Source organism: Hippopotamus amphibius, chromosome 17, assembly GCF_030028045.1.
Source record: "Hippopotamus amphibius kiboko isolate mHipAmp2 chromosome 17, mHipAmp2.hap2, whole genome shotgun sequence".
Lineage (NCBI taxonomy): Eukaryota > Metazoa > Chordata > Mammalia > Artiodactyla > Hippopotamidae > Hippopotamus > Hippopotamus amphibius.
The window spans coordinates 35,024,424-35,047,685 of NC_080202.1; the positions used below are offsets into that span (position 1 = coordinate 35,024,424).

The 23,262-nt window shown below is 36.3% G+C and overlaps 1 protein-coding gene across 5 annotated transcripts in view; it reads left to right on the forward strand.

Annotated features, from left to right (window-relative positions):
* The window catches only part of SPAG9 (sperm associated antigen 9), a 147,097-nt gene that overhangs the window by 113,797 nt on the left and 10,038 nt on the right, over positions 1-23,262 (forward strand). For 3 of the 5 annotated variants that reach the window (XM_057714046.1, XM_057714047.1, XM_057714051.1), the window contains 17 exons: positions 2,390-2,447; positions 3,786-3,938; positions 4,406-4,457; positions 6,344-6,474; positions 8,633-8,689; positions 9,677-9,850; positions 10,400-10,529; positions 11,316-11,405; positions 11,656-11,823; positions 12,281-12,452; positions 13,800-14,018; positions 14,291-14,486; positions 15,852-15,977; positions 17,183-17,263; positions 17,959-18,026; positions 20,370-20,518; positions 21,833-22,004. In XM_057714046.1, the coding sequence (XP_057570029.1) occupies positions 2,390-2,447; positions 3,786-3,938; positions 4,406-4,457; positions 6,344-6,474; positions 8,633-8,689; positions 9,677-9,850; positions 10,400-10,529; positions 11,316-11,405; positions 11,656-11,823; positions 12,281-12,452; positions 13,800-14,018; positions 14,291-14,486; positions 15,852-15,977; positions 17,183-17,263; positions 17,959-18,026; positions 20,370-20,518; positions 21,833-22,004 (2,196 nt within the window). The remainder of the gene's footprint in view (positions 1-2,389; positions 2,448-3,785; positions 3,939-4,405; positions 4,458-6,343; positions 6,475-8,632; positions 8,690-9,676; positions 9,851-10,399; positions 10,530-11,315; positions 11,406-11,655; positions 11,824-12,280; positions 12,453-13,799; positions 14,019-14,290; positions 14,487-15,851; positions 15,978-17,182; positions 17,264-17,958; positions 18,027-20,369; positions 20,519-21,832; positions 22,005-23,262) is intronic. The other 2 variants (XM_057714048.1, XM_057714050.1) reach the window with 2 other exon arrangements.

A 23,262-nucleotide genomic window follows, 5' to 3' on the forward strand; every position in this document is an offset into this window, starting at 1 on the left:
GTTAGACCTAAGTTTATGCTTAGTTGAAGTCACGAATAGAAATGGGGCCACTTCAAGTTATGTTTTTCTTAAAAATTAATTAACTAATTAATTTATTTTTATTGGTTGCATTGGGTCTTTGTTGCTGCCCGCAGGCTTTCTCTAGTTGCAGAGAGCAGGGGGCTAGTCTTCGTTGTGGTACGTGGGATTCTCATTACAGTGGCTTCTCTTTTTGTGTAGCATGGGCTCTAGGCACTTGGGCTTCAGTAGTTGTGGCACTTGGGCTCAGTAGTTGTGGCACACGGGCTTAGTTCCTCTGAGGCATGTGGAATCTTACCAGACCAGGGCTCGAACCCGTGTCCCCTGCATTGGCAGGCGGATTCTTAACCACAGCGCCACCAGAGAAGCCCATCAGTTGGTTTTTATAAATACATTTCAAAGTGAAAATTTTGGAGAATCCTATTGTTTATATATTAAATTTATACACTAGATTTTAGGAGAATTCTTCATTGGGAACGTGTTTACTCTAGAAACTACATCCATAGAGTACATGTTTCAAAAATTTTTCTTATTTATAACATTTACACTTTATTGTGTTTGGTTTCTGTACATCTTTTCAATTTTATTGACTCCTCTCTCTCATTTTGAAATAAATGAGTATAGATCTTGCTTTCTGAAAACAATCTAATTGAGATTCTCATTCATTTTTTCTCTTGGGCTGCTTACCCAGGGGAATATTCTGGTGTGTATGCTTTTAAATACTTTAATATTACTGCTTTTTAAGCTAGGTGGTCTTGGCTGCTGTTCTCATTTAATGCTCTCTCTCTCTCTCTTTTTTTTTTCTGCTCAACTATTTTTTTTCCCCTGCATATATTTTCAGCTTTTGTGCTTATCTCCCTATGTGCTTGGGAGTTTAGCAAACATTATCATTATATAAACTTTTTTCACCCAACCTCAACCCTGTTTCTTTTGACTCTATAGCTTTATTGAAAAGTTAACATTAGTGTTTTAAGCAAACATATCTTGTCAAAATTCATTATTAAACTGGAACTTGGAAACTTTTTTAGTTTGTCTTTATTTTCACTTTTTAGAAATACGTAAATGATTAAATAAGCTACTGTTTCTGGTATTTATTCTTCATGGTAGAAGTACCTTCTTTGAGAATATTTGAGGTAATTATAATACACACAAAATATGAGTCTGTGAGCATTGAACTTTTCAGCATTCCTCAGTTGGTTGAGTTTTAAATTATCTTTAAGTCATTGGAAGTATTACCTCTTTTTTAAAATAAAGGGACATGTTAACTCCTTTAACTTATGTTGTTTTCTTTACAAATATTTCCTTCCTTTTTTAGGTGGGTTATGAATATTACTTCTTCCATTGTATGTGATTTGTCAATATTAGCTTAAGATAAGTGGAATGATGGGTTTTTTGTTTTGTTTTGCTTTGCTTTGTTGTAACTTTCTGAGGTATATTCTCTAGTGTTGTTTGATTTCTTCAGTTTCTTACCAGTAGCAGTAGCAAACTAAATCGCTTTCTTCTCTCTAAAGATCACTACATTGGCTCTTTCATTGAATGCTCTACCGTGGCACCTTACAGTAATCATTGAATTATTAAGCATGATTCTATAAATTGAGAACTAAGTATTACTGTTTTCAGAGGTAGCACTTTGAAGAAATCTTTATATTATTGATCTGGGATTTTTACTCTTAATTATATTCAATTTTATTTTGCAAAAGAATTGATAACATATCAGAGCATCCTTAAGAATGAAGGAAATCATCTTAATTTCTATCTTTTGCACCTCATTATGCATTAAATCATAACATTGTGATTTCAGATGTTTTTCATATCATGCATAAAACTTTACAGATTAATGATCTATTTTCATGCTGTTTCTTACATAAAGCATTTCTTGTTTTTTGTTTTTGCTTTACATGGAATGCATGGGCTTTAAGACCATAATTTCTTTGGTAAGGTTTCATCTGCACTGGGGTTCTGTCTTTCTTGTTTCTGCCTGTTTGCTATTAATAAGACCTAATTTTTAGGCAAAAAGCCCACAATATCAGGTATGATTTAGAAATTATTTCTGATCCATATTAATACTACTCTTTTCCCCCCCTAAATACTGCTACTTTTTAGAATATTTGACAGAAAAGTCTTCATTCTTTTGGAACATTATCTATAGGAAGCAAAATACAGATTAAGAAAATCTTTAGATTTGTTTTGTGTTGGGTAATTATGCATAATTTTATAATCCATACAAGTAGATATATAAAATAAAATTATAGACAAAATGAGATTACTAAAGGACAGAAAATTTATAAAATAAAATTTGTGACTATAGCTTCTTATGTTTATATAATTTTGATAAATTTATTTTCAAAGTTTTTCCTTTTTTTTTTAATAGGAATGGGTCGTGAAGTTGAGAATCTTATATTGGAAAATACACAACTGTTGGAAACCAAGTAAGTATATACAAAATTTTAACAGGGAAGAAAAGATACTGAATTTTCTTCTCATCCAACTCAATGGTGCATCTTTAATTTTAACAGCACCAAATGTAGTCTCACTACCCCATGTCCTTCCCCTTCTCCCTGTGTGGGCTTGTGTGTATACTTGTACACAAGCAAATAATTAATGGGACCCAATTTCACTGATGGATAGGTTTCATTGCTCAATTTTTTTCAGAAAGAGGTTTTGATCTCCTTTTTCCCTACAAGTATCCATGCCTTTCTTTTAATCTTCTAGATGTGTCCTGAGTGGTTTTTGCTCCCTCCCCTGGGATGTCTGTTTTCTTATCTCTCCTCTTGGGGCTTCTTTTATTTCTGCATAAACATTTTTACGTATACGCAGTCCACCTCTTCAGAGTTCTCCTCCATAGTAGCAGTTTGTGGGGTCTTAGCCCCTCAAACACATTGGAGTTTTGTTTAGTGCAGCAGGTCCTGAGTCACGTGGAAAAGCAGATCAGGTCCCTTTGTTAATTTGCTGTGTCAGAGCAACTTTGGAACATCTGTGTATATCCAAAGCAGAATGCAGCTATAATGAGGTCCTGTTATGTCCACGATACCCAAAAGGAACTAGATCTTAGATTTTTTTTTTCACTTTTTTCAAGCTTAGATCTTCTTATTAATTATTAAAGGTAAATTCAAGGATTAATTTTACTTTGTTGATTAGATAATATCTATTCCGAACTTATTAAGAGCAGTACCCTTATGGATGCTATTTGTTAAACGTTTAATTTTACTTAATTCTGACTTATTAATAATTTGGTGGTCTGCCTTGCCTTATCCATTTATTCTTCCTCCCCCCTCCCCCCAGTATTTATTTATTTACTTACTTACTTACTTGGCTGTGCCAGGTCTTAGTTGCAGCACACAGGATCTTCGTTGTGGCATGTGGGGTCTTTAGTTGCGGCATGCGAACTCTCAGTTGCAGCGTGCAAACTCTCAGTTGTGGCATTCAAACTCTTAGCTTAGTTTGCAGCATGTGGGATCTAGTTCCCTGATCAGGAATCGAACCTGGACCCCCTGCATTAGGAGCACAGAGTCTTAGCCACTGGGCCACCAGGGAAGTTCCTCCATTTATTCTTTGTTTGATAAGTGGGCAGAGTAGAAACATACCATTGCTTTGTGGGGTTTTTTTTTTTTAAACCTTTATCTACAGACAGCATCAGGTAGAATACTTTTGATGGTTTCAGTTATTATTTAACATTGTAATTGTAGTTACTTAGTCTACAAGAGAAATAAACTGCGACATAAAAAGATTATTTGCTTGTAATGGTGCTCTTGAAATATGTTTCTTAGAAATGCATTGAATGTAGTGAAGAATGATTTGATTGCAAAAGTGGATGAACTTACCTGTGAGAAAGATGTGCTGCAAGGGGAGTTGGAGGCTGTGAAACAAGCCAAGCTGAAGCTAGAGGAAAAGAACAAAGAATTGGAGGAAGAGCTTAGGAAGTAAGTTTTCACCATTTTGTTCTAAACTGAACAAGCTTTGCCAGTGTGCCACCGTGGCAAACTGCTGCCTTTAGCCCTCTTGAGTCACGAAGGGCCCAGAGCTGCCTGGGTTAGGATGGGGTTAAGTACCTGGCTGATTGCCTCTGCTTTCAGCAGACCCTTCCATTTATTGAATATTATCATTTTTTGCTTATGTCATGATGTGAAAGAAGTTAGAAGAGCTGTTCAAATATTGCTAATCAGGGAATTGTAAACATTCATTATTTTCCTTTACCCAGCTTTCTTTAATACCTGGTTTTCTGAGAACAGCGCTATGATAATGTTCTCCTAATTGAAAGCAGCTAAAAACCCTGTTTGGAAAAAGAAAAATAATCATTTAATGGTAGTTAAAAATTTTAATCTATTCTGTATTTTTTAAAAAGGTGAAGTCAACTCAAATAACATGTTTTGTTTTTTTCCCCTACTAGAGCTCGTGCAGAGGCTGAAGATGCAAGGCAAAAAGCAAAAGATGATGATGATGTAGGTTTATAGTTCTGGACCTGTTTTTGTACCTTATCACATTTGTTATTTGGGGGAAATCTTGTTAATGAAGCTTTGGATATAGCATTATAGAGATGAGAAGAAAAAGTCAAAATCATGTTTATGATAACGAGTAGAATAGATCATGCTCCCACGTAGTATCCAGATGCTAAGCTTTACTACATGCATTGTGCTTTTTTTTCCTCTGTGGCTTTGTGCTCTGACTTGTATTTGCATATTCAAGCTCAGGGACCAGGTGGGATATTTTGGAGTTTTTTGTTTTGTTTGAAATTTCAGCTTAGAAATATATGAAAGCTTTATTGTTAATAAAAATAGTTTAATGGTATTAAACATTAGTCATTCTGTTGGTAGCTAGGTTATCATTCCTATGTGTGTTTGCCAGTCAAGTATCAAGCTTGAGATATATGGATGTCCTAATCAGAATGATTATTTGGTACCCCTTCAATCTCTTATTTGTGTTTTATATAATATTTGATACATTTAAAAATATATGTGACACATAAGTTATAAATAACATTATAATAAATTAACGTTATGAACCTACCATTTAACCTAAAAACTAGAACATTATCAAACATTGAAGCTACCCTATGCTCTTCCCTCTAGAGGAAACTACTATGCTGTATTTATCATTTTCTTAACTAGAAAAAAATTTTTTTTATAATACCACACATGTGTGTATCCTTACAACATATGGTTTAATTTTCATTGTTTTTGTGTTTTATATGTGTTTAGTCTTGGAGACTTGCTTCTTTTTCTCAGTATTATGTTTTTTTATATTTACCTTAGTTGTAGTATAGTGGTGTAGTTCATTCACGTTCACTGCTTTTTAATATCCCATTGTATGAATTTACTACAATTTATATATCTGTTTTCCTATAAATGAATATTTAGGTTATTTTCAGCTTTTTACTACCATAAACAATGCTGTTATGAACATTACAGTGAGAGTCTACTGGTTTTTCCAGGGTATATACCTAGTAGTGGGATTGCTGTGTTGCAAACTCAGAATCCTTTAATCATTTGTTGCTTGACTTTTTTTTAAAGGAGAGGTCAAGTTCTGTGGCTGGAGGTCAAAGGAAGACAGCTGCTGAGGGCTAAGCTCAGCCTCTTTGTTACTGTCCCATGCCTTTCAGCTCTGATTCAAAATGTACATACTCCACTCCGCAAAATAAAAGTCCCACTGGGCTTCCTCTCAAGAAGAGCCTTTAGAAATCAGCAGTAGAGGGAAGTCTAGCATGCCCCTTTGGGGTCTTATCATACTCACAATTCCTTATTCTCCCTGATAATAATTCTGGTTAATACAGTTGTTGTCTCCATCTTGTTATGTTTCTTTTGTTGTTTTAGTGATTTCTAGCATTGGATACCTTGGTAACTAGCCAACAAGTTTTTATGCTTTTGGCTGGCTTTGAGTGTGTATGTAGATTGGTAGTTGGAGATAAATGAACCCCTTTTGGAACTTACTTGTAACTGATTTCTGAATAAGTAGCATTTGTTATATAGAACATGAATTTAAAATACTGTTGTTAGTGAGAACAGCACTTGCAGGTGAGCATATTAAATCTATAGAGAGAACAGCTTTTTTGGTTTTCTTCAAAATCTGCACTATTCTTTGTATTTCCTTTATAATATATTAAAATATTTGTATTTATATTCAGGAATTAAATTGTCTACTTCTTTTTAGTCATAAGTAATTAATTATATCTCTTTATAGATTTGATTTTTGTAAGGCCATTTTTCTTCAAGTTATCCATTAGATTAGAAATTAAGGAATGTTAAAAGCTTAAAATTTTTACTTAAGTCTGAGATAACACTAAAACAGATACAGGCTCCCAGAGTGATCTGTAGTCTTCTTTTCGTTATAGAGTGATATTCCCACAGCCCAACGGAAGCGGTTTACTAGAGTAGAAATGGCCCGAGTTCTAATGGAGAGAAACCAATATAAAGAGAGACTGATGGAGCTTCAAGAAGCTGTTCGATGGACAGAGATGATTCGGTTTGTATGAGAAGTACCTCTGGTGTTTTTCTACTTATTGTTTGCTAGGTTACTCATTGTTTACTAATATTCATTCCTTTATTCAGAACTAGTCCTATCTTGGGGATCCAAGCCCCTTGCTCTGTTTCCTAGGAGAGGTCTAAAGAAACACTGGCAATTAGTAACAGAATCTGATCAAAGTGGGTGCCTTTTGGGCCAGTAAGACCTCTTGGGGAATATTCCCACAACCTCTAAAAGGCAATTAAATGATGGTCTGTTGATGAAAATAATAAACAATCTATGATTGGAATAGAAAAGAATTTTATTTGAGCCAAACGGAGGACTATCGCCTGGGAGATAGCCTCTCAGATAACTTTGAGTAGCTGCTCTGGAGAGGCAGAGTTTTCAGCAGTTTTATATCTTGTCAGAAAACTAATATCAAGTCAAGGATACATTCCTTCAAGGTTTCATAAAAACCAGATCAGCACATATACTGTGAGTCAGTATGGCCTTGGCACCTGGGAAGGGAGTCTTATTATCAAAAGAGTGAGTACCAGCATTGGTGTCCCAGGAAGGGAGGCATTTCATCTTTGTTTTTAACGTGGACATTCTTTACTTCTGGTCAGTGCACCCTTTTCTTTAATAATTATACAAAATATGTTTGATAGGCCACAAATAGGCTGTTTTAGTCAGCATAACATTTGAGTTAAATCACGTATAAGCCGGAATACTTACCCATACCTCAATATGTGAAAATTTCTTTCATCAGTCATTTTTTCCAAAGAATATAGAAATTGACACTACTTTTGCAGTAATGTCAGGAAGAGATAAAATTTCCATCTGCTGCATAGGAAACTAAATCATTCTTACCCAGTGACTTCTCTAAAATATTCCTGATTTACTTATTTATTTTTGCCTGTTTCTAATTAGTCATGCAAAAAGCAACCTTCCATTGACATCGTTGTCGGTTGGATCTTAAATTTCCCCTAATGCTGCCATCTAATGGTCAAATCCTCCGTAACAGCATTCCTCACTTTAATTTTAGAAAGAGGTCATGAAAAGTTTGTAAACTAGTTGCCCCCTAATTTGCCCATATTTTTCAGTTTGGGTTATCAAATCAGAGTTACCAGTAACAGTACACCCTGACACATTGTTCTAAAGTTTATGAAAATATTTTCTAACCACCAACTTTTACTTCCTTATAATTATATCCTGTACACTTTGTATAGCATATTTACAATTTGCAAAAGTTGTTGCTTGTAGCTGCTAAGAAGGAAGATTAGTATCTTAATCTTCATGTATTGGACAAAGAAGCTAAAATACTAACAAATACGTTCTTAACTGCAGCTTTTAAAGGATAATTGAATAAATAATGAGTAAATAGTTAAACTGCATATAGGCAGGCTCCACTTTTCATTACTATTTTTAGTTCTAGCAGTCAAATGGTAGTAAACTAGTGGGGAAAAAAAACAGTAATTTAACCTTCTCCATTGAATTAATTCAATCAATTTCAGTCCTTTAAAAAAAAAAGAGAGAGGGAGAGAAGTGAAAAGGGGGCTCTGACAGTTATGGCAGAATCCTTACAAACCTCACTAAATCGATTGGCAATGCCTTTTTTTTTTTCCTTTTCTTTTTAAAATTTTGTCAAATTATCTAATCAGTCCTGTTTCTTTTCTTCCCTTGTTAGCTTTTCAGTGATGGAAAAGTTTTAGTCCTGTGAAAAATGACCCATCAGAACAATAAAGTTACAAGCTAGTTTTTGAGAGCTGGAAGTATGAGACAAACGACAGATTTATGTAGAGACAGGGATTTACAATGCAGTATTTTAATAAAAAAGTTGAAGGATAGCTCTTCAATAAAAAATTTAAGTATTAACACTCAGACCTGTTAGCTGTCTGTCCAGCACAGATAACAATTTTGTCTCTCTCAGTTGTCTGAGCTCTTTGCGGGAGGAATGCAATTTTATTTATATTAGTTGTGTTTTATTTATATTAGTAAATACAGTAACTATTTACTGAAATTGTTGACTCTCCTCAATGTAGTTCATGAAATTCTTGGACCCCTTGTTCTTTAGATAGGAACCGAGATTACCTCACTAATAACACATTTTTTTCATATCTCTCTCTCTCTCTACCTGCCCCGCCACCCCCTTTCCTTTTCCTTTTCCCTTTCCCTATAGCGCATCAAGAGAAAATCCAGCTATGCAGGAAAAAAAAAGGTCAAGCATTTGGCAATTGTAAGTATCTAAAAACACACAAAGACATTAGATAGGATTTTGAGACAAGAAGATTAGAATCAAACTTTATTTTCACAAATGATTTCTTTCTTTTTGCTTTCTTTTTTTAAATTTAGGGTATAATAGCTAAACTGAACTTTTTCTTTTTGGTATGTAGTATGCCAGCTCGGTAAGGCTGTTCTTGAGGACAAAAAAAGTAATGCTATCGTAAGCTGCATCATGTTGGTTATGCATTTGGTGGAATCCTCTGCTAAATTAAATAAAATAATGGGGAATCATTTTTAGAGCTGATAATTTCCTGGATCCCCATTGAAATTACTGATTCACTGGCTGTGTGATTGTAAGGAACTTTACAAAGTGAAGATTAGAAATTTAGTGTTTGTGGGGTTTGAGTAGTGTGTGTATGTGTGTGTTTTGAACTTGAACTGTGTTTGTGCCAGAATTACTGTGCATTTACTGTGCTTATTAATAGAAATAGTTGGGGGTTTTTTTGAGTGGATGTGAAAACAGTTACTTAAATTGAGGTTGCTAAGAAAATGTAAAAGATATGTGTTAAAATGGTAATACATGTTCTAGTACTTCATTATGACTATTTTTAGAAGTGGCTTACTAAGCTTTTGTTCAAACCATGCAGCCATAACCTTGCTGTTTGACAACCGCTGGCTGGCTAAAGGAACCATCTTATTTTATTTCTTCATTATAGGTTGCCTATACTCTAGAGCTCTTTCTTTCATTATGAGAGTTGCTAATTAAAGAGCAGGGATCTGCCATTCTAGGCAATAGTTTCTCTTTCCTGAATGTCTGAGTTTGGCTGTACTTGATTGCTAAGGCTGCAGTGTGTAACTACAAAAAATCTTTTTGCTGGTTTCTAACTCATTGCCTTGTAAAAGTTCTCTGGAATTTGTGGATAGTTATGGATTATTCTTAACCATGCACATAATACATACACATGCCACACATATACATCCTTTCTTATTTTCCTTTTAGTTTCAGCAGACTTTTCAGCTCCTCAAGTAACACTACTAAGAAGCCTGAACCACCAGTTAATCTGAAGTATAATGCACCCACCTCTCATGTCACTCCTTCCGTCAAGAAAAGAAGCAGTACCTTATCTCAGCTCCCTGGGGATAAGTCCAAAGCCTTTGATTTCCTTAGTGAAGAGTAAGTATTTTCCAGACTAGTGGTTATCCCCTAAATAACTTAATAGTCAGAATATTCTTGCCCCTTCTCAGATCAGCTATAAGGGTTTGGATAAATCTATAAAGAAACTATTTCTATAACTTGACTACCTTTAAGCATGTTGCTCATAGTTTTCATAAAGAGAATAAAATTTTTAAAAATCTCCTTTTTGCTGGTTTGACAACATGGATAAATAATAATAGAAATGTTGAAGACCTGTGTAAGCCTTTGTCCCAGATGTCTGAACAGTTCCTTTGTTATCAGAAGGAACTGACTTTACATTCTGACCCTGCTCCTCACTAAGTACACGAACTTGGCAAAATTAACCTCTCAGAGCCCCAGTTTCTCTGCCTATAAAATGAGTATGATAACCTACCTCAGAAGTGTTAGGATTAAATTATACAGTGTCTGTAAACTGTCTGACACCAAGGTAATTTTTTCTTGTTATTTCTGCTCAAAAGAGCAGGGGACGGGAGATAAGCTGTTATTATAGTCACTTAATTAAAAAAAGAAAATTTCTTTTCTTTTTAGAACTGAAGCTAGTTTAGCCTCACGCAGAGAACAAAAGAGAGAACAGTATCGTCAGGTAAAGGCACATGTTCAGAAGGAAGATGGTAGAGTGCAGGCTTTTGGCTGGAGTTTGCCTCAAAAGTACAAACAGGTAACGTTTGAACATGGTAAGAACATCTAGTGGGAAATGAAGGGGCGAAGGTAGGCCTGGACATGAAAGACTGGAAATACACATCCAACCTGCTCACTTCAAGCGGCATGGATTTGGCACACGTTTAGAGAAGTACTGAGGGTAGTGGTTTTTAGACTGTTTTCCAGAGCCCTACAGCTCAAGAGAAATGCCTAGAGTTATGTGAGGAGGGAGAGGGGTCAATAGGAGGTGGCCAAGTACGTGGAACTTGGGGTATTTTACTTTGTTTTAATATTTGAAGATTTCATTTAAGGAAAAAAAATAACAACAGTATCTATTGTTTGAAAGTTTTAAGACGCCTTTGTCATGGAGCCTTTCAAGCTTGTTAACTTAAAACTCAATTCAGGAACTTTACCACATTCCCTACCTCTAACACACACACACACACACACACACACACACACACACACACACACACACACACACACACACACACACACACACACACACACACACACACACACACACACACACACACACACACACAGAGTCGTAGTCACACCACATGTGTGACTAGCAGGTCTGTGAATTAGTGTATCTTTTCTGAGCTCCCAAAGCATCTTATTTTCCCTAATTACCACTTGATTTTCTGCTTATTTTTCAAATAAGAATGACAAAGTTAGCTTGAACTTGATTTCATAGAGTAAATACGTTGTAGCAGTGCTTGTCCATGTCTCAGTGGTTCTGTAAGTTCACTTTTGATGAGGCTTACCCAGTGTGTCTTTCTCTCCCCTCTCCAATTATTAGGTAACCAACGGACAAGGGGAAAATAAGATGAAAAATTTACCTGTGCCTGTCTATCTCAGACCTCTAGATGAAAAAGATACATCAATGAAGGTAAATTAATTTTGAAGTTAATGGTAATATTACTTAAAGTCTTGGTGGATTTTTTTCCTAAAACCAAAAAAGTTTAATTCTACTTTTGTGGACGAGGTTATTGCTCATTTTGTAGTTTTAGACTAGAATACGTTGAATATTATTAGAGCCCTCTATTTGTAATCATTAGATCTTTTAAAGAAATATAAAAAGTTCTAAACATTTTTAGAAAGTGGCTTAATACCATCTTTTTTTTTTTAACCCAAAAAAGCTGTGGTGTGCTGTTGGAGTCAATTTGTCAGGTGGGAAGACCAGAGATGGTGGTTCTGTTGTTGGAGCAAGTGTATTTTACAAGGATGTTGCTGGTTTGGATACAGAAGGAAGTAAACAACGAAGTGCATCTCAGAGTAGTTTAGACAAGTTAGATCAGGAACTTAAGGTAAGTGCTTACACTAGCATTTGACCCAGTTTCTGAGACTAATAGTTTAGCTCTTCGGTCTCAGACTTCCTTCTGAGTCCAACTTCTGATTGGGGTTACTATGCCCTTGCTTACTCCTCATCCCCCCCCCCTTTTAAATCAGTTTTACTGGTATATATTTTATATACAATAAAGTATATGCTCTAAATGGGTACAGTTCAAAGAGTTTTGACAAAGGTATGCACCTAGGTAACAACCATCACAGTTACGATATAGAACATTTTTATCACTGATCTGTTTTAACTGCTAGTTTTTAGTCTACTGATTATTGTTGAAAGGTGGTTATACATTCAGCCTTCCAAACAATCTGGAAATAAACTTGAAATAGTATTGTCCTTTACTGTAATACCACAGCCATGTGAATATTTACACATACATCTCATTTGAAACATTTATTTTCCTTACTTTGCCTATGTAGGAACAGCAGAAGGAGTTAAAAAATCAAGAAGAATTATCCAGTCTAGTCTGGATCTGTACCAGCACTCATTCAGCTACAAAAGTTATCATTATTGATGCTGTTCAACCAGGCAACATCCTAGACAGTTTCACTGTTTGCAATTCTCATGTTCTGTGCATAGCAAGTGTACCAGGTAAGAGTAACATGCTCCTCTCTTTCCACCATCCACAGCTCCTTATTGGCAGGAACTGGTTGCTTATTGGAGATAGATATGTACCACTCTCTCATGGAGTTTATATTCTAGTTGGTGAAGACCAAAATTAAACTGGAAACAAATGACTAAGGAAGATATTTTCAGATACTAAGAAGATGAGTGGGAGGCAGAGGGCAAGGCACTGTTTAGATTCATTGGTAAGGGAAGGCCCTTTAAAATTCTGTATCTAAAGTTCTATATTATGTGATGTTAACACTTTGGTTTAAAAATTAAAGGGAATTCCCTGGCAGTCCAGTGGTCAGGACTCAGCACTTCCACTTCAGGGGGCACAGGTTTGATCCCTGGTGGAGAAACGAAGATCCTGCATGCCCCACAATGTGCCCCCCCCCCCCCCCAAAAAAAAGTTAAAGAGGTTAATGTTATATCTACACAGTGGAATATTATTCAGCCATATAAAGGAATGAGATTCTGATACATGCCATAACATGGATTAACCTTGGAAACAACTCAGGCACAAATATTGTTTGATTCTACTTACATGAGCTATCTAGACTAGGCAGATTCATAAAGGCAGAATTAAATTAGAGATTACCAGGTGTGGAGGCTCAGGGAGCAGAGAGTTATTGTTTAATTGCTACAGATTTTCTCTGTGGAGTGACAGAAAAGATTTTGACATAGGTAGCTGTTATGGCTGTACAGCATTGTGAATGTAATTAATGCCACTGAATTGTATACTTAAAATGGTTAAAATAGCAGACTTTATGTCATATATGTGTATATTTTACTACAATAAAATTTTTTAATGTGATATGAATAAAAACAGCTTTCTAAATAGAACTGAAGACATTTATTTTTTTAAGGTACATGCTTAGTTTTTAAATGTGTTACTAATATCTTAAGGCACTGTATACACCTAGGCTGTATTAATCTTTAATAGTGGTAGAAGTTCATATTTCAAATAGTAATAGTGATAATTAAAATTTTTTTTGCTGACTTAGATATACTTAGATTTCATTGTTTTTAATCTCATTAGGTGGCTGCTTGAGCTCGTATTAAGAATAGAAATGTCATTTCTGACATTTTCAGCTTTACTTGTGCTTGCATTAATAGGAGTATTATCTTAATTTTTTAAGCTACTTTCTCAACTTGTGAATTGAGCTTAAATTAGTTTAAATAAAATTTTGTTACCATCTTGGCAGTGTATTTGAATAGCTATTTGTCTCACCTGCACTCTTATTTCAAATGTAATAAGAGAGCCTTAGTGGAGAAAATGCTATTTATAGGAGTTTACTGAGCTATTAAATGAAGGTTTATCTTGTTTTTCAGGAGCACGAGAAACAGACTACCCTGTCGGAGAAGAGCTTTCAGAATCTGGACAAGTAGACAAAGCATCTTTATGTGGAAGCATGACAAGCAATAGCTCAGCAGAGACAGACAGCCTGTTGGGAGGCATCACAGTAGTTGGTTGTTCTGCAGAAGGTGTGACAGCAGCTGCCACTTCCCCTAGTACCAATGGAACTTCTCCAGTGATGGAAAAACCACCAGGTATGTCTGTCCTCCTTAGATACCATCTGTATAGAGTCTGAGCCTGTCCCAAATGCGTCATTAACTTAGATCTTAAAAGTAATAAGGATGAAAGAGCTTGAAAGAAGATCCTGTGATGAATGTTAAATGACATGAAGAATCCTCAATTTTGTTACATAGTGTTGAGGAAAAGGGAGTAGTAGAGTGGAGGTCTAGAGGGGGTTTGTGTGGGGGATATTATTGGAAGAAAAGTTCAAACTTGGAATAGTTAGCATGCTTTATTTATTTTGTAGAAGAGCTAACAGAAAATAGTGAGGTTGATGAAAATGTTCCAACAGCAGAAGAAGCAACTGAAGCTACTGAAGGCAATGCAGGGTCAGCTGAAGATACCGTGGACATCTCCCAAACTGGCGTGTACACAGAACATGTTTTCACCGATCCTTTGGGAGTTCAAATCCCAGAAGACCTCTCACCAGTATATCAGTCAAGGTATACAAATGAGTCAACAACTTAGGGAACCAGATAAGTGCACCCATAAAAGGAAGCAAAACGATCTCAAGCAGCCAAAATATTCCTACTAATTGACATTGTTGTGGCAGATTTAGATGTTATTACTTATTCCAGCTATGTCTTTATCTATTCCTTCCACTGTATTCTCTCTAGACATATTTTTCACCCCATTTGCTCTCTTTTCCTTTCAAATTAAAAAAATCTTGCTTATAAAGTATATTAGTCAAAATCTTCCCAGTCATTTTCTCCGTTGGTTTTTTTTTTAATTGTTGTGCTCACTGTCTTCTATTCTGTTAATAACTCTTTGCCATTTTAATCCCAACTCTTACTCTCATACCCACTCTATTAGTGAAATTGGCCATTTAAATTTAAATTTCCCATGTGGGTTTTAATGACCTTTGAATTGAGATTTCTGACAAACATTTTATTAGGACATAATTTGTTTTAGACTCTTCCTTCAAAAGGAAGGCCCATTTAGCAAATTCTTTTAATTTTCTTTCTTGCCTTCTCTAGTCCTTGTAGAAAGCTGACGGGGGTCTGTCAAAACTGGAGTCTTTTTACAATTTGATGTTCTTCCTCTTAGTGAATAGAGCAACCAAGTGTCTATTGACATTTAATTGTTAGTATAAGAATAAAGTCATCTTTTTATAGACTTACTGATTCGTTTGTCTGTTCTGAATTTGATATCCCAGTTAAGCTGCTTTTTTCAAAAAAAAAAAAAAAAAAGGCAACCAAATGTCCTCTGACAGTCTAGAGAAAGAAGGTTTTGGGTGGAATATAAGCATGTTTCAGCTTGTTAATTTATTTTAGAAAGTTCTTTATAATTCATCCTCCTGTTTGTGTGTGTGTGTAGTTTTGAAACAAACCACCTCTCTTTCTCTCCCCACAGAAGAAACTCGTAAAATTCAAAATAACTGTAAGGGAGAACCTTAACTATAGTCTGGATATTAACTGCTATATTTCATTACTGTGTCTTAACCACCTTATCTGTACCCTGAGCTTCCTAGTATGTTAATGTTACTTCTGGCACAGTTGCCGGAATATATACATTTCTTTCATTCTTTCTCATCTCCCCCCATTGCCTAGCCTGTCTTCCCTCCTTCCTTCCTTCCTTCCTTCTTCCCTTCCTCCCTTCCTTCTTCTCTTCCTCCCTTCCTCCCTCCTTTCCTTTCTCTCTCTCTCTCTTTTTGAAATGTTTAATATAAGTGTTTAACTTTGGCTTTACTGGAATTTAGTGTTTGATTTTTTTTTTTTTAACTGTAAACTAAATGTGGAAGTGATCAATCCCTTAAAACTGTAGCTAAACATATTCACATTTTTTCCCCTTTGTCCCACCTTTTCCAGTAATGACTCAGATACGTATAAAGATCAAATGTCAGTATTGCAAAATGAACAAGACCTGGTGAGAGAGGAAGCCCAGAAAATGAGTAGCCTTTTACCAACTATGTGGCTTGGAGCTCAGAATGGCTGGTAGGTACCAACTCTTTGAATGTTAGAAATCTTTAGTCTTTCACTTTTGCTTTTGAAATCAGAAGATATCTAAAATGTGGTACATACAAATACAAACAAAAAGTGCCTATTAAAGCAAAGAATTCCATCCAGTTTTGAGGTTATATTGCAACTGCCTCATAAACTGGACTTGGGCTTGCATTGATTCTGAATGGTAAACCATATGTTTGTCACAGGATATTCTCTTTATGTAATATTCTTGGGAAAAGAGGTAAATAGAACTTTAAAATCTGAATGATATAGAAATAGGAGGTCCAGAACAACGAAAGGTTTATATAGGCTAGAGTGTGTTCATGGAATATCAGGGATTAAACTAATCTCTTTGGCTTCAGGAAGGCCCAGTTTTAAACATAACTTCTAGGAAAACCAGGACAAATCACAGTCTGAAAGCTTAGGCTATGATAAACATTATAGGACTTTCCACTTTGTAGTAGTGTGGGGAGTCTTCCAAACTTGTGCTTTTCCTAAGGTTAAACAGCATCACTAATGCATCTTTTCCATAAAGGTCTGATAGTACAGAATGAAGGTTTGGCACACTTTTTCTATGAAGGGTCAGATAAGAAATGTTAGGCTTTGTGGCCATATAATCTTTGTAGCAGATTCTCAGCTAGGCTGTTGTGATGCGGAAGCAGTCACTGCATTGACAATACATAAGTGAACTGGTATGGCTATGTTCCAATAATAATAAAACACTGAATTTCATATAAGTCTCATATTTCATGAAATACTCCCTGATTTTTTTCCGACCATTTAAAAATGTAAAGACCATTTTTAGCTTGCAGACTGTACTAAGACAGGTAGGTGGCTGGATTTGGCCTATGGTCCTTAGTTTGCCACTCTCTGGTATAAACCACTCTGTCATCAGAAAGCTCAGTGTAGTAGAAAAGTAAGATTTTTTTAAAACAAGGTTTATAACCAAGGATTCTGAAGTATGGGGTAACCTGAAACAAACTAACCATGTGTTAGTTCTGGCTTTTCACTCTTTGTATGTTTCTGTTTGCTTAAGCAGCTTATTTCTCTGCCTTAGGCCTACCCTTATTCTCCTTTTCTCCTAAAATTTTTATGTTCCTCTTCTTTCCTTCTGAAGGAACTTTGTGTTCATTATTAGATATAAGCAACTACTTGATGTTCTCTATGCCTTACCAGTCTTGATTTTGTTCTTGCAGTTTGTATGTCCATTCATCTGTAGCCCAGTGGAGGAAATGTCTCCATTCTATTAAACTTAAAGATTCGATTCTCAGTATTGTGTAAGTTTTACTTTAGAAATTCTTCCTTTCAAAAATATGTATTTTGGTATAAACTAGATTCTAAGACTATCAAAGTTAACATGTGCTTCGTGACTAAATCAGTATCCATATATATATATTTTTTAAACCCTCTTTATGAGTGAGATTGAAACTCTAGGAAGTAAAGCAGAGAACTTTAAGTAGGAGAGAAAACTTGCCAGGTTGATTGATTCTTCACCATACTGAAAGTTCTTTAGTACTTTGGGGGAGAAAACCAATGAAAACCCGTTAATTTATATTTGTTTTAGAATATTCTTTATACTTTGTGAATATGTTGATTGGGACATTGATTTACTAGTACTTTTCTGTATGTTGACTATCAAAAGTTAGTCTGTTAGGTCCACAGAACTGACTCTGTCAGTTCTACTCAAGGGGTGTGTCTCTGGTCTGTGGACCTTTTGTTAACAGTCTGTGATGAGAGGAGGAACTTAGGCTAGAAAGTGAAACAACTGAGTCACCACACATGCTTTTTATTTAGTTTAGCTGACATTTTCATAGCAAGACTTTCTCAGTGAAAAGAATGTGTTATTAGGTTCTCATGTAATCCTCATATATCACAGATTGGCCTTCTGAGAACCTCTGAACTAGTTCAGTAGCATACAGTGTCTTCTGTATTCCTGAATGGAGAGTTTTAAAATCCCCTTTCCTGTTTGCAGACATGTGAAAGGAATTGTGTTAGTGGCCCTGGCTGATGGTACCCTCGCAATCTTTCACAGAGGAGTTGGTGAGTTGTTATAAATATTTAACATGTGTACTAATGTGTTGCTTTGCAAAAGCATTTTCAAGCAGATTGGCTTCTTATGTTTTAAAGAAATGATACTTAATAGGAGAAAGGGTAAAGGTTTAAACTGAATACTAACCATGTATGACATAAGTAACTCTGTGAGTGCTTGCCTGCAGGCATACATTAATAGTATACCTCAGTGAAAACCTGTTTACCATAATGAGCAGATAGTCCTCATTCATGGTCCTCTTAATGTGCAATGGAGGCATTTGTTTTTCACTCATATACTTATTCAATTAGGAGAAATTTAGTGAGAGGAGATGTTTTCTTTTTTTTTTTAATATAAATGTATTTATTTATTTATTTATTTATTTATTTATTTATCTTATTGGCTGTGTTGGGTCTTCGTTGCTGCACATGGGCCTTCTCTAGTTGCGGCGAGCAGAGGCCACTCTTCCTTGTGGTGCGCGGGCTTCTCATTGTGGTGGCCTCTCTTGTTGCAGAGCACGGGCTCCAGGCGCATGGGCTTCAGTAATTGCGGCACATGGGCTCAATAGTTGTGGTTCACAGGCTCTAGAGCACAGGCTCACTAGTTGTGGCGCACGGGCTTAGTTGCTCCGCAGCATGTGGTATCTTCCTGGGGCAGGGATCGAACCCGTGTCCCCTGCATTGGCAGGCAGATTCCTACCCACTGCACCACCTAGGAAGTCCCAGGATATGTTTTCTTATGTCCAATATTTTAAAAATAATTTGCATCCACTTACATTTGGAATGTTTTTTAAAAGATTTTTAATTGGGTAACGTTTATTCATTTTTGTGTCACATTATTTGTATTCTTCCCCTTTAAACTAGTGTTTCTACCATCTGCACATAGAAGGATGGTAGTGTCAGAAAACTGCCTTGAGTGATTTAAATTAAGTGAATGAAGCATGTAACTCCTTGGTACATGTATCAACCAAAAGTGATATTTCATTTCCTACCTACTAGAGTGGTAGGTCAGGGAAATATAAAAACGTAGGTCCACTAAATTCAGATTTTCGCAAGGCTTTTCCCAAAGGCTCATGTCTTTTGAGGCCTCAAGAAATAATGAGGCAGATGATATACTGAGGTGCCTAGAGATTGCTGGTTAATGACTCCATAACAAAAAGAGAGGCCTCTGTTTTACCTTGTCTAGGTCCTTTATGGACTTTATCTGAATTTAATCCTCACAACAACTTATGAAGAAAATTCTATTGTCATCCTCATTTTATAGATGAGGAAACTGAGGCAGAGAGTATTTTAATACTTCTTCATGGTCACTTAACTAGTGAGTAGAAAAATCTAGAAAAAAATGGGATAATGGTAAACTGAATCCAAAATTATATTGAACAAGAGAAACAGAATACATTTACTAAGGATAAATATGAAGTCCTGCATTTGGGTTCAAATGGAGGAGATATGACTAAAGAGTGAAAGTCACCTAAAGTTTGGTGGCATCAAACTCAATGCGAGTTAGTTAACATCCTAAGCCTCATGGAAATTAGTGTCCAGAGCAGGGCTGGTGGTAATCCTGCTCCATTCTGGTAGAAAGACAACATTAAATGGATCTGGACAAAGTGCAGTTAGAATGAAGGTCCCATAAATTGTGGTGTGCTTGGTTTTGAAAGGAGAAGACAGGGCAGTAGCAGTGAAGTGGGACTGGATTTATTATGTGTTTCCATTAGGCAAAACTGGATTAATGAGTGATTACATACAAGAAGGCAGACTTTAGCTAGGTATAGGGAATATTTTTAAGACAATTACAGCTTTCTTAAAATGGAACAGCTGCTTTGTGAGGCAGTATGTTTTTTTTTCACTGAAATTGTTCAAGCAAAGCAAGTTACAGTGATTGGTTCTCATTTGTATCTCATTTCTCATTTATTTCTGTCATTACTAAAATTATAGTATGCATAATTCCTAAAGTGTTAGCAATGAGTTGCCCTTGACTTCTACCCAAAAAGATACATCAAAATGCAAGTGAGCGAGAGTGATATTATCCCCCAAATAACCTTAAATCCATTCTAATTCTTAAAATATTATTATAAACTGATAACTTATAACTGATATATCACATCACTGCTGTTGAGAGCATAGGGATCCAGGTACTAGGTGACAGGTTGGACCATGTGACCTTTGAGGTCTCTTCCAACTTTGCAGTTTATAGAACAAGAGAACTCAATCTCTGTAAATATACACCGAATGCATGGTATTTGGGGAGTGCTTCATCAATACATTTAATTACACACCCAAATAGAATGTTTCTTGAGATACAGTTGAATAAAAGGTGATATGCATAACTAATCATCTATTTCTCTTATTTTAAAGATGGGCAGTGGGATTTGTCTAACTATCACTTGTTAGATCTTGGACGACCTCACCATTCCATACGATGTATGACTGTGGTACATGACAAAGTTTGGTGTGGCTATAGGAACAAAATTTATGTGGTTCAGCCAAAGGCCATGAAAATAGAGGCAAGTTAACCCACTTTTTCTGTACTTATTGAATTTGTATTACCTGAAGACCCTAAGACTTAATTATTTTCAGCTTCTTTAGAAATTTTCTGAATCTGTGTGTTTGGGGGTACTCCAGTGATACATTGGATGAATTCTCAGCTTTCATGTTACTTTACCTCTCTTGCTGCTTTTGACTATGAGTGTGGGAGGTAGTTTTTTTTTTAAAGGAAGGAGGATTCATATATGTATATCTAAATGTGTGTCTGAGTATCCATAGACACACATATGTATTATATGAATATGTGGTTCTTGACATGTTTAGTTCTGTAGAGGTGGTTTGGGAGCAGGACTCTCAAGTCTCCCCGACTACTCAGTGTGTATCCAGGCAAATCTGTATGAGTGTCACAGACTGAGGAATAGTATTGCAGTGGGAATTTGTTGTAAAAACAAAAACCTCTTAGCATTGTTTCATTGTTTAAAAAAAGAAAAACAGTAGGAAATTTTTTTTTAAATAAATTTATTTATTTATTTATTTTATTTATTTATTGGCTGTGCTGGGTCTTCATTGCTGCACACGGGCTGTCTCTAGTTGCTGAGAGCAGGGGCCACTCTTCATTGCGGTGCGCAGGCTTCTCATTGCAGTGGCTTCTCTTGTTGTGGAGCATGGGCCCCAGGCGCGTGGGCTTCAATTGTTGCGGCACTTGGGCTCAGTAGTTGTGGCACACAGGCTCAACAATTGTGGCGCACAGGCTCAGCTGCTCCGTGGCTCGTGGAATCCTCCCAGGGCAGGGCTCGAACCCGTGTCCCCTGCATTGGCAGGCAGATTCTTTACCACTGCGCCATCTAGGAAGTCCAGTAGGAAATTTTTAAGGTGAAAGTTCTTCTTCCTTTGTCCCAAATCCTGTTCTCAACCCTAGAAGTTCCATTTGGTGTTTATTTTTTGGATGTATTACATGCAGATATATATATACACACACACATATAGCATTGTAGGTTTGTTTTTGTTTAATCATAAATAGGATCTTATTTTGGGTATTGCTCTGTAACAGTACAAATCCTGAGGTCAAATTCAGTCTTTTTGTTGAATGCTGTTACATAGAATGGATGTGTCAGTATTGCTTTCAGAAGTTGATATCATTCACAGTGCTGAAATCCAGCATCCTTCAGTTCTCCTTCATTTTGTTTTGTTGCAGTCTAGGATATAAGTGTAAGCAGTATTTAGGCTCCCCTTTTAATACATAGTCTGCCAAATTATTGTGCAAATTAGCACAGTTTTTAAACACAAACTCCTACATAATAAAAGTAACATTGTGATTGAACAATCTTTTCTAGAAATCATTTGATGCACACCCCAGGAAGGAGAGCCAAGTGCGGCAGCTTGCCTGGGTGGGTGATGGTGTGTGGGTCTCCATTCGTTTGGATTCCACACTCCGTCTCTATCATGCACACACTTATCAACATCTGCAGGATGTGGACATTGAGCCTTACGTAAGCAAAATGCTAGGTAAGCTTTCAAAGCATTTTATCTTTATCAGTCAAAGAAAATGATTTATTTTTAAATGGTCTCAAATGCTGGGTAGAACCAATGAGTATGTTCCCTCAGGAATAGTGAGCTCTTATCACTGAAAGTGTCAGGCAAATGCTCATCTACCCTGTGGTTCTTGACAGAAACTTGGGATCATTTTTGACTCCTTCTCTCTCATTCCCCATATCTAATCCATCAGCAGGAACTGTCAAGCCTCCTACCCGGAATATCTTAAATCACTCACGTCTTTTGTTTGTTTTGTTTTGTTTTGGCCATGCCACGCAGCTTTCAGGATCTTAGTTCTCCAACCAGGGGTTGAACCCAGGCCCCAGCAGTGAAAGCGCTGAGCTCTAACCACTGGACAACCACGGAATTCCCTTAAATCAGTTATGTCTTTATCTCTAACACTATTCTCATAGGCCAGGTCACCAACCTTCCCTCTCCAGATGACAATGAGCCTCTTAACTGGTCTTGTCTCCATTTCAGTGAGTTCTCTTCATAGTAACCAGTGTGTAGATATCACCGTGACATACCTCCACTTATGTAATGCCAGCCACTTTTAGACTATTCTTGTCTTTAGGTGAGGTGACATTTTGTGACATTATCAGAAGAATAAGTTCTTCTGGACCACTCTCCTTGCTTACTCTGTTCTGCCCACACTGACCTAAACTCAACAACTTCCTTCCCGTTTCAAGGCCCTCATGTGTGCTATCCTCTGTCTGAGAAGTTTTTCTTAGTCCCTTTTTACTTGGCCTTCAGGTCATAGCTTACGTGTCACATCCAGAAGAGACTTTTCCTGATCTCCCAGTTATATTTAGAAGCTCTCATAGTTTTTCTTCGTGGGCTTATCATTACTGTGGTTGTACCAGTATCATACTGTCTCTCTCCCCCATGGAACCTAAGCTGCATGAAGGGCAGGGACTATCTTTGGCTTGTTGCTTGCAGTATCCCTAGCACCCAATCCAGTGCTGTGTGACTGTTATGAAGAGAGGTTGAACTGCACCAGTGGTTTTTAACATTTTTAGAGTTGTCGCCCTCAGAAAACCTGATGTGTCGTCTCCCTAGAATCAGACATATGTACATATAGACACAAACTAATTTCAGGAATATACTTTGACCATAGGTTAAAGATCTATAGGTTAAATTATCTAAGGTTCCTTTTAATACTGTGATTCTATGATCATACTCTCATTTCTAGTAAGTAGAACTTATGAGTAACTAAATGCTGTTTGTCTTC